This window comes from Ciconia boyciana, chromosome 3 (assembly GCF_034638445.1).
Source record: "Ciconia boyciana chromosome 3, ASM3463844v1, whole genome shotgun sequence".
NCBI lineage: Eukaryota > Metazoa > Chordata > Aves > Ciconiiformes > Ciconiidae > Ciconia > Ciconia boyciana.
The window spans coordinates 1,566,530-1,576,572 of NC_132936.1; the positions used below are offsets into that span (position 1 = coordinate 1,566,530).

Genomic DNA, 10,043 nt, shown 5'->3' on the forward strand with positions numbered 1-10,043 from the left:
GACGTTCCTCTCACAGCACGGCGGTCGGCTCCCCCCAGCCCACGGAGCAGCTGAGAGCAAGTCCGCTTCACTAAACGCTGCGTATCTTTCTGTGCGCCTTCCCCTCTGACGGGAGACGAGGGATGCTGGGCAGAAGGTCTCAGCTTTGGCAAGCCGGCGTCTGGTCTCCAGTAGCACAAAGCGGGATTTTCCATGGGAAAAGCAAGCCCTCCGTGGTTAAGGGTGCGCAGGAATACCCAGTCCCCATCCTCGGAGGACCATCAGCTCCAACGTTGAGGTTTCAGCCACAGACACCCGAGGCCGGGGCCCATCGGGGCTGTCTCCCTGGGCTACACGTGGCTCCTAGCTGGATGCGGTCTCTGGTTCATGAGCTGCTCTTCTTCATGTTGCAAGACCAGCCTGTGCCTGTGGTTTTCCTTGATGTGATAAGACAGCTCCGGGCATCCGCAGTCGGCACGACTGGCTCCAGCGCTTGAGTCAGCTACATCCAAAGCCAGAGGCTTGGCTTAAAGTTCAAGACATGCAGAAAGCAGTAACGAAGGAGATTATTTCTGTCTTCATTTTGCCTTGCTTTTCCAAGATTGCAGTCCACAGCCCCGGGGGGGGGTAAGGTGGTTTTCCTGGGGTCTTATTGAAAGCTGAAATGCTGCCAGTCACGGGACTCCAGGAGGTGGGGCTTTGAAGATGCCCGTGACCGTGAGCCTCCAGCTCTCCCCGCCATCGGCCGATGCCATAATGTTATTGTTATTGCTGGAGCTGCTTTCGGGTGAGCAGCTGTTGCTCAGCTCAGGACAAGAGCGCCTGTCCCGAGCTCTTTGCACAATTCACAGCATCCCTCGCTCAGGGTTTCGCGGGCCAACAACAACATTAAAACAATGTAATGCAAGAAATAAGTGGGAGAGGCTTCGAAATTCCAGCAAAACCTTCGCCGTCCCTTCGCCAGCCCAGGAAAAAGCTAAATCCACCCTTTGCAAAAGACACGGCCTGCCTGCACGCTGCTGCCGTTACCGCAGCTGAGGTTGAAGATGAAATCCGCCACCCCCCCAGCTGCCTGCAGCAGGCAAGGCACAGGCAAGGCACAGAAAATCGTCCCGAAGGGATGGGTGCGGAGGCAGCGCTCAGCCCTGCCCAGCCCTGGAGAGCAGCTAGGGGAGATTTGGGGTTGGGAAGGGGGGGCCTATATCCTCCCCCCATGGACGCTGGGGTTAAAGCTGGGAAGGAGGTGGGTGGGAAGCGAGGAGCTGGTCCTTGGTGGTGGCATTTCCCACCCGCGCCCGCTGCGGCACCCATCCAAGCCCCCCCACCCAGCAGAGCCCCACACAGGGGTGGTACGGGTGCAAGGCGGGGGGGGGGGGTACAGGGACCGTGGGTTAAACCAGGCATCTTCCCAAACTGCTTCCAGCACGACGAGGAGGGGGAAAACAAGCCGGCAGTGACGCGGACCACATGGGATGCGTACGCCGGGGCTGGGAGCAATTACAGGCATTTGCGAGCAGCTTTCCCATCCCTGCGCTCGCTAAAAAGCTGGAGAGGGGAGGCAGGAGCCTTGCCGGCACGTGCGGGATATGCTGTGCAAGGATAACGAGCTGCCTGCATCTCCATTGCTGATGGAGCCGGGGCTTATCCTTACCCCAAGCAAAATGGGGGGTCGGTGCAAACCCAGCAGCCGTGACCTAGTGATGGGAGCGATTCAAGCCCCAAACGTGGGGCTCCTGAGCTTCTCCATCCTCAGGACATGATGCTTAGACCCTGCAGCGACTCCAGCCTCAAAGCTTCAATCAAAACCGCTCGAGACGTGCAGTATGGAACCAGTATGGGCTCATGTTGTTGTCCCCAGGGAGCTGGAAGCGGGGCTCGGAGGCGATGCCTGCCTTGGTTTGCAGCCGCTGCTGGAAGCAGCGGCTGCAAACCAAGGCAGGCATCGCCTCCGAGCCCCGCTTCTGCTGGATCCCATATTTTCCTCCCCTGGATGGCATGGAAAACCCTCCCGAACACCTCTGCAGAGGCAGCAGAAACATGGCCCCATGCCCACAGCCAGACCCGGTTCACATTGCACCAAGCTCCTGCACGGGCGAGCATCACCCTGGGGTACCACTGCACCGCGGAGGGAGGACCCAGGCTCAGCTCTTACCTGCAAGGATGAAGACCCCGACGAGGATGAGGAAGACGAGGAGGTAGAGTCCCACCACGGCATACTTCAGCGCTGCCAAGGAGCCCAGCCAGCTGCAGCGTCCTGCTGCCTTCATCCTCCGCCCGGGACCTGGGGGACAGAGCAGGGGGTCAGGGAGAGCATCGTGCACCCAGCCCGCCTGGGCTCCATCTCTCACCGGCAGAAAATATTGCAAATATAATTTCAGCAATGCCTCGTGGGTGCAGGGACAGCTCTGCATGCCCTGGTGTCGATCTGCACGGCTTTTCCCGAGTCGGGACCATCGATGCTGGCACAAGCCCACGCTCCCAGGTAAAGGCTCACGTGCAGCCGCGACAGCATCAGCGATGCAAGCAGGCAGGAGCAGGCCTGATCCTGCCCATGCTGGTGCTATGGGTCCGCGTTGCAAAGGGGTGCAAAGGGTCCAGTGGGGATCCGGGGTAGGAAAACATCAGCATCACCCACCCTGGCTGAGCTGTCGCCCCTCCAGCTCCCACCCTTCACCCCATGCGCTGCCTCCCCTGCCTGCAGCCCTGGGACTCTCCCTGCCAGGCAGGAGACAGGCAGCAATAAGGGGATGGAGGAAGACAGGACAAGGGGTGATGGTTTTAAATGAAAAGAGGGGAGATTCAGACTAGATCTAAGGAAGAAATGTTTTACGCTGAGGGTGGTGAGGCACTGGCCCAGGTTGCCCAGAGAGGTGGTCGATGCCCCATCCCTGGAAACATTCCAGGTCAGGTTGGCCGGGGCTCTGAGCAACCTGCTCTGGTTGAAGATGTCCCTGCTCGTGGCAGGGGGTTGGACTGGATGGCTTTTGAAGGTCCCTTCCCACCCAAACCACTCTGTGATTCTAAGATGCCTGGATCCTGACATCCTTGCCAGCCCCTGCTTGCCCGCTCCTGCCCTAGCTGCGGTCCAGCTCCTCTTCGACGCTGCCACGAGCAGCAAGAGCTGTGCACGAAGGAGGCTGGGTTTTAGGAATAAAATAGCCGGGAGAAAAATGCAAGGAAAGAAAAGGGAAGGAAAGGCTCCCATGCCGTGAACCCAGCAGCAGTGAAGTCATCTGGTTTTGGGCTTTGCACACGTTCAAAGCTCGAGCCCATATTGAAATCTGGGCCAGGTCATAGTCTTAGGTGGGAGCCGGAGCCTGATCTGGATGCAGACCCTGCATCCCTCTGTCCCCAGCCCCAAGGCTGCAGCGACGCTTCAGCCTGACGCCGTGGCTCCCTGGGTCACCCCGTGCTCTGGGACGGGGTGCAGGGCCTTGGGTGCCTGCATTTTTGTTCTACGCCAAGGTGACCCGCCGAGTGGATGAGGGAAGGCTGTGGACGTTGTCTGTCTAGACTTCAGTGAAGCCTTCGACACGGTTCCCCACAGCATTCTCCTGGAGAAACTGGCTGCCCATGGCTGGGACGGGTGTCCTCTTCGCTGGGTAAAGAACTGGCTGGATGGCCGGGCCCAGAGAGTGGTGGGGAATGGAGATTACTCCAGTTGGCAGCCGGTCACAAGCGGTGTCCCCAGGGCTGTGTTGGGGCCACTCCTGTTTAATGTCTTTATCAATGATCTGGACGAGGGGATCGAGCGCACCCTCAGTCAGTTTGCAGATGACACCAAGTTGGGTGGGAGTGTTGATGTCCTGAGGGTAGGAAGCTCTGCAGAGGGGCCTGGACAGGCTGGGTCGATGGGCTGAGGCCGAGTGTGTGAGGTTCAACAAGGCCAAGTGCTGGGTCCTGCACTTGGGCCACAGCAACCCCATGCAACGCTGCAGGCTTGGGAACAAGTGGCTAGAAGGCTGCCCAGCAGAGAAGGACCTGGGGGTGTTGGTCGACAGCCGCCTGAATATGAGCCAGCAGTGTGCCCAGGTGGCCAAGAAGGCCAACAGCATCCTGGCTTGTATCAGAAGTAGTGTGGCCAGCAGGACTGGGGCAGTGATCGTCCCCTGTACTTGGCACTGGTGAGGCCGCACCTCGAATGCTGTGTTCAGTGTTGGGCCCCTCACTCCAAGAGAGACATGGAGGGGCTGGAGCGTGTCCAGAGAAGGGCAACGGAGCTGGGGAAGGGTCTGGAGCACAAGGCTGATGGGGAGCGGCTGAGGGACCTGGGGGTGTTGAGCCTGGAGAAAAGGAGGCTGAGGGGAGACCTCATCGCTCCCTACAACTGCCTGAGAGGAGGGTGTAGAGAGGTGGGGTCGGTCTCTTCTCCCAGGTAAGAAGCGATAGGACGAGAGGAAATGGCCTCAGGTTGCGCCAGGGGAGGTTTAGATGGGATATTGGGAAAAATGTCTGCACGGAAAGGGTTGTCCAGCACTGGAACAGGCTGCCCAGGGAAGTGGTGGAGTCCCCATCCCTGGGGGTATTTAAAAGCCGTTTGGATGAGGTGCTTAGGGCCATGGTGTAGTGGTGGGCTTGGCAGTGTTGGGTTTACGGTTGGACTCGATGATCTTAAAGGTCTTTTCCAACCTAAACGATTCTGTGATTCTGTGATTCTGTGATTTTTCCGTTGGACCCTTACAGAAACACAAAGTTTCTGAGAGCAGCTGAGAACCAGCAACTTCATGCCGGGTCAACAAGCACCGCTTGGTTTTGCCCCTTGCCAGATCCGAGATGTCCCCAAGGAGTCACCACAAAAGGTGGAGGAAGAGTCCAAAACTCCTACCCCCTTGACATTTGGGTGCCTCCATCCCATTGCTCTCTGCCCTTTAAGCCCCGAGGCACAGCGTAGCACCGATCCAGAGCCTGGATCAACCCAGCGGAAAGGGTGAGGCAGGGGAAGCATCGTGGCCATGAAGCCAAACCTCCTGGGGAGGAGACCACGCTCATCCGTGGCCAAAAGCAATGCCCGCTTCCAGCCGAGACCATCCCTGCTGGGCTTTGGGACCTCACCCCATCCCACCCCCCATCCATGGGGCAGGAGCTCAGCTCCCTGCAGGACCAAGCTGGCACTTGGGGTGCCAGAGATGGAGGTACAACGGGTTTGGGGGTGTCCCTACCCTTCCCCACTGCACCCTTGCCCTTCCCCAGCTGACAGCCCGTCTGTCTGTCCTGCCGGAGGACAGGGAGGCTTGCAAAAGCCTCCAGCCAGTGAAGGGTTACGCTGGGTGTATCGCTTCACTCAGCCCCATTTTGGAGCTCCAAAATGATAAAGTGCTGAGGTCAGGTTCGCTGACACCCAGAGGGGATCCCGCGGGGATGGGGGGTGCTCGAGGAGCCCCAGCTCAGGTGCAAAAGGCGGTGCCGCTCCTCCGGGACCCCTCATCTGCAATTCATTACCCGCACGCGGTTCCCATTTGCTGTCACCGGCCAAACAGATGGAGCCGAGGGTTTCAGAATGAGGAAAGCTGCAATATTTTTCTGACATTAACACTTATATCAGGTCCTGGGAGACTCCGGGAGGAGCTGGCCCCGGGCCCCGAACCACCCACTCCTCTTTGCTGCTCTCGGAAGAGCAGGAGGGACCGCAGCTGCGTAAGCAGGGTTTTCACAACAGCCCGCTCCGAGGAGCCCACGGGCGGGCTCCGGCCAGTAACCAAGGGGAAAAGCAAATATTTCTTCCCCCTGCCCATGCCCAGGGGAGCTGGAGCTGTGGCCCGCCCGGTCAGTGGGGGTGCAGAAGGTGGGAAGCTGAAAGCAGCCAGGGCTTGTCACCCCCCGAGCCCCGGGGGGGTCCAGGGCTGCTGTCCTGGGGGTCATGGCAAGCAGCAGGCTGCCGCACCGGTCCTCAGCCCCACGCCGAGCATTTTCCACGAGCCCAGGAGGGACTCGGGTGGTCCCTTCCTCATGATGAAGCTCTCAGGGTTGACCTTGCCCCTGCCCTGTGCGGCTGCAGACCAGACACAGCCCCACAAGTCTCCTTCCAGCAGCCTCTCCCATGGGAATGAGGTTCCTTGGAGAGCCGGCTCTGCATCGGGGTGAGTTATGGATGAGCAGATTTGCCCTGAGAGACCCAGGGCAACCTGCCACAAAAATACCAAAGCCGGGGAGATACCCTGAACCCTCCCTGCCATCGCTCCACACAAGTGCAAGGTCCCTGCTGGGGACGGTGGCCTTGGCCCTAGAAGACACCAACGCTTCCCTCCCGTCTCTTCCAGCATCGCTCCCTCCAGGCTCCACCGCCTCCCTGCCACCTTTGCAGGGTGGCAGAGCACGGGGACAGCCCGTGGGCAGGATCTGGCCCTCTTTGTGCTGCAGGAAGGTGGGGTGGGTGCTGGGTTTTACAAGCAGGGCAGAGGCAGGAGCAGACATGCTGCTGAGAGCAGGGGGACCCTTGCAAGGTGACATCAAGTTTGGGGAACGGCATCAAGACTCAGCTTTCACCTGGATGGGAAATCTACCCTCTGGCCTCAGAGCTGTCCCCATCGCGGGGGAAGACACCCACACAGCAGCACCACGTCTCCTCTTGCAATGGCCACCGCCAGCCACCTGCACTGTGCAAGCATCCAAAAGCGATTTGGCCAGGGCTTGGGCGTTCCCAGCTCGCTCAGTGCCTGGATGGGGCCCATCCTGGCACACGGGCTGCCCTCTGGAAACGCCCAGGGCTCTCCATCACATCCCGGGGATGTCTCACGTGCCTAAAACAGGGAAGGTGAGTCCCCCGTCACCGCGATCCCATGCTTGTGGTGGGGGACAGCAGTGCTGGGAAGCCTGCTCAGAACAAGACCAGTTTCCCCAGCAGCCCCACAGGTCTCTAAGCGAAGCTGCCAGCAAAGGGGACCTCACATCTCTGCTTGAGCACCCAAATTTGACACCCTGGCCTCTCCCACCCTGCAAAGGCCTCGGGAAAAATTCATCGGGGCTGTTTGCTTGGGGACCAAGCCTGGTTCTGGTGAACCACGGACAGCATTTCATGGGGCAAGAACAACAGAAAAGAGCTCAGCAGGTCTTCGGTGGAGATAGAGGCTAGCAAAGTTGTACGGGAAATGCAAGCAGGTCCCACTGTGCCCCGCTGCACAGCCCCGGTACTACCGTCCCACCGCATGGCATCTCTGGACCATGGAAGGTCTTCCACATGGAAGAGAGCCAGAGGCTTGGAGGAGGGGAAAAAAAAAACCAAACCCAAATCTAAAAAATTAACCTTTAGCAAGCAAAGTGGCTTTCCCTGGAGCACAACCCTGGTCAGTGGCAGAACCAAATGAGATCCTGGGCACCTCGAGAGGCCCATGGTGCCCTGGCTCTGCCATCCCCACCTTGGACCAGAAAAGGGGGATGGCACAGAGGCACAGAAACCTCTTTGCAATGGGATTTCCTGAGTGTTTCTCCCAGTGAGGCTGTGCCAGCAGCAGAGGAGAAGTTTCCTGCTCCATTTGGGACGCACACATTCATCATGGTGCTACTTCCACCAAGGCACCCCCAGCCTGGGCACCCCACCTTCCTGGGGCAGGGACTGCTCCTCTGCTCTGGTTCCCTGGGACCCACAGCTGGAGCTGAGCACCAAACTCAGGCCGGACACCTTTGCCTGCGTGGGGGCCAAATTGCTGAGCTGCTCCCTGAGCAATCCAAGTCCCCATGTACCCCCAGAAGCTCTCCAGGTTTCTGCCACCAGGTTCAAAGCCCCCCAGACCGAGCTGTACGTGGAGCTGGGACTCACCGTCCTCGCAGAGGTTCAGTTTGGAAAGGTTCCTTCCCTCGAAGGGCTCCTCGAAGATGGAGCCGTTCTCCCTCTCGTTGAAGGTGTGAAGGTACATGGCTTTGTTTTCCATCCTCCTGCTGCTGGTGGAGCAGAACAGGCACGTGAGGTGGTACTTGGTGGCTACGGTACATCCCGACACGGCAGGGGCCCGATCCTGGCTAATCCCCTACCCTGCATGGCTCTGGCACCATGGTCCAGTGCAACATGGTGTGGGCTGGCGCAGGGCACATGGACCTGCTGCCAAGGGACCTCTCTGCTCTTCGCTTGGCAAAGTTGACCACCACATCTCAGCATGGGGTTTCTTAACTTGCCCGTGGCCCAGGCTGGGCTTGGCAGTGCCCCAAACGAGGGCCAGGGTCCACCATGGGTCCACCATGGGTCCACCACCCGCTAGCCCTGCCTGCATGCTTGCAGCTTGGCGAAATGCTCACCCCCGACACAGAAGCCCCCTTGCTCGTTGGCCAAGGAGGGGCTCCTACCACCCACCCGCGCTCGGCCACATGCCCGCAGATGTCCAGCCTGCTTGGTGTCCGCTCCGGGCATGCCCTGGACGTCTGTCCTTCCCCAGGGCTGGGGAGATGGGGGCTCAGCGTACGCACGCGAGCCCCCCGGGACCTGTTTCACCCCTAAGGCTTGGGGTACCCCTGCACCTACACCACTTCTAGATACCCCAGCACCCCGAGCGTGAGCCAAGCCTGCTGTCCCCACGGGCCTGATCCTGCTGTCACTGCCTCTCTGGTCAGGAGGCTGGAGGAAGGCTGGTCCCAGGGACAGGGCCATGCCCGCAGTGAATATTTTCAGCCCTGGGGAGGTTGTGCCTCCTCTGCCACCAAGGTTTTTATCACAGCACCCGGCCGGGGGGGAGTCAGCCCCCAGCCCCCAGCAGGGCTCTGGTGTGGAAGGAGTTAAAATCACCCGCTAAGTGGGATCTGCTGAGCACTCCCAAACTCATCCCCTGCACCCCTGCGACTCCCCCAGCTCCAGCCGCCCCTCGCTGTCAGCGCATGGGTGCTGTGCTCCGTGGGGACCCCCAGCTTCTGCCACCCCCCCACCCCACCCCAGCCAAAACCAGCCCCACTGGGAGCAGACTGGGCAGGGACCTCCCTGGCCGGGAGCAGCATCCCCAGCCCCTGGTCCCACTCCCACGGGGGGGGACATCACCCGTGTAACCGGGGCGTCTTGCCGCACTGGGGAGGTCAGGGCTGGGGGTGCAGCGGCAGGGCCCGGGGGTGGCGGCTCCCCACGCAGGGATGCTCGGGGACACACCGACCCCCTCCGCGCCCACCCCACGTGTGTCTGGGGGGGGGGTGTCCACCCACGCACCCCACCCCGCTCCCCTCTCCCGGAGCTGCGTGTCCCTTTTCCCCACGGAAAGTGTCCTGCGCCCTCCCCGCCGCCACGCCGCTCACCTGCTGGGCGGCCCCACGCGGGAGCGAGTTTCCCGTGGGTCCTTCCCCCGTCGTCCGGCTCAGTCCCCGGGCTGAGCCATGGTGGCCGGGACAGGGGGGCGAGGACAGCAAGGGGAACCCCCGACCTCACCGCCAGCTCTCCACGGGCGCGGAGGGGCCGCCGCTCCCCGGCCGCCTCCCATGGGTGGGTGGGGGCCCCCGCGGGTGGGTGATGCGCGGAGCCGGCGGGGCGGCTGCGGAGCCGGGAGGCTGTGAGCAAGGACCGCTCGGCCGGGAGGGTTTTGTAGGCGGGGAAGGGGAGGGGGGCCGGGCTCCCCACGCCCCCCCCACCCCCCCTTTCCCAGCCCCCCCCAACACCTCCCGGGGCCGCCCACGCCGCCCATTCGCCGGCCTCGGGCCGCCCCGGCCGCGGGGAGCCGGGGATGGGGGGGCCGGGGCAGGAGCACCCCCGGGTGCGCTCGGCTTGGGGTGGGGGGGAGCTCCCCCGGGAGACGGGGGGACGCAGCGTGGGCTGGACAGCCCTAGAGTCCCGCCCCTGGGGCAGGAGGTGGGTGCGTGGGGCGGTCCGTGTCCCAGCCCCGGTGGGTCTCGGCACCTTTCGCTCTCCCTTCCCTGCCCAATTCCCGCCCAGCTCAGCCCACGATGGGGGCAGGAGCAACCGCAGTTTCCCCTCTGTGCCCACGGGGAAACTGAGGCACGGAGGACCAGAGGGAGCTGAGCTGACCCCAAGCCACCCCACCGCTGCTCTTGGCCTTGGCGTGGGCCCTGCAAAGCGGTGCGAGATGTGCACCCACTAGGGTCAACCCCTGGGAGGGGGCAAGGTGGGGAGGAAGCTTTAAGGTGCTGCCGCAAGTCCCTCG

General features: G+C 61.6%; 1 protein-coding gene across 3 annotated transcripts in view; it reads right to left on the reverse strand.

The window, feature by feature from the left end:
- Window positions 1-9,436, reverse strand: part of SCARA5 (scavenger receptor class A member 5) — a 42,691-nt gene extending 33,255 nt beyond the window's left edge. For 2 of the 3 annotated variants that reach the window (XM_072858170.1, XM_072858168.1), the window contains exons 1-3: window positions 9,184-9,436; window positions 7,733-7,854; window positions 2,132-2,260 (exon numbers count right to left, since the gene is read on the reverse strand). In XM_072858170.1, coding sequence (XP_072714271.1) covers window positions 2,132-2,260; window positions 7,733-7,844 — 241 coding nt within the window. In that variant the 5' untranslated portion in view covers window positions 7,845-7,854; window positions 9,184-9,436. The remainder of the gene's footprint in view (window positions 1-2,131; window positions 2,261-7,732; window positions 7,855-9,183) is intronic. The other variant, XM_072858169.1, reaches the window with a different exon arrangement.
- Window positions 9,437-10,043: the final 607 nt, after the last annotated feature.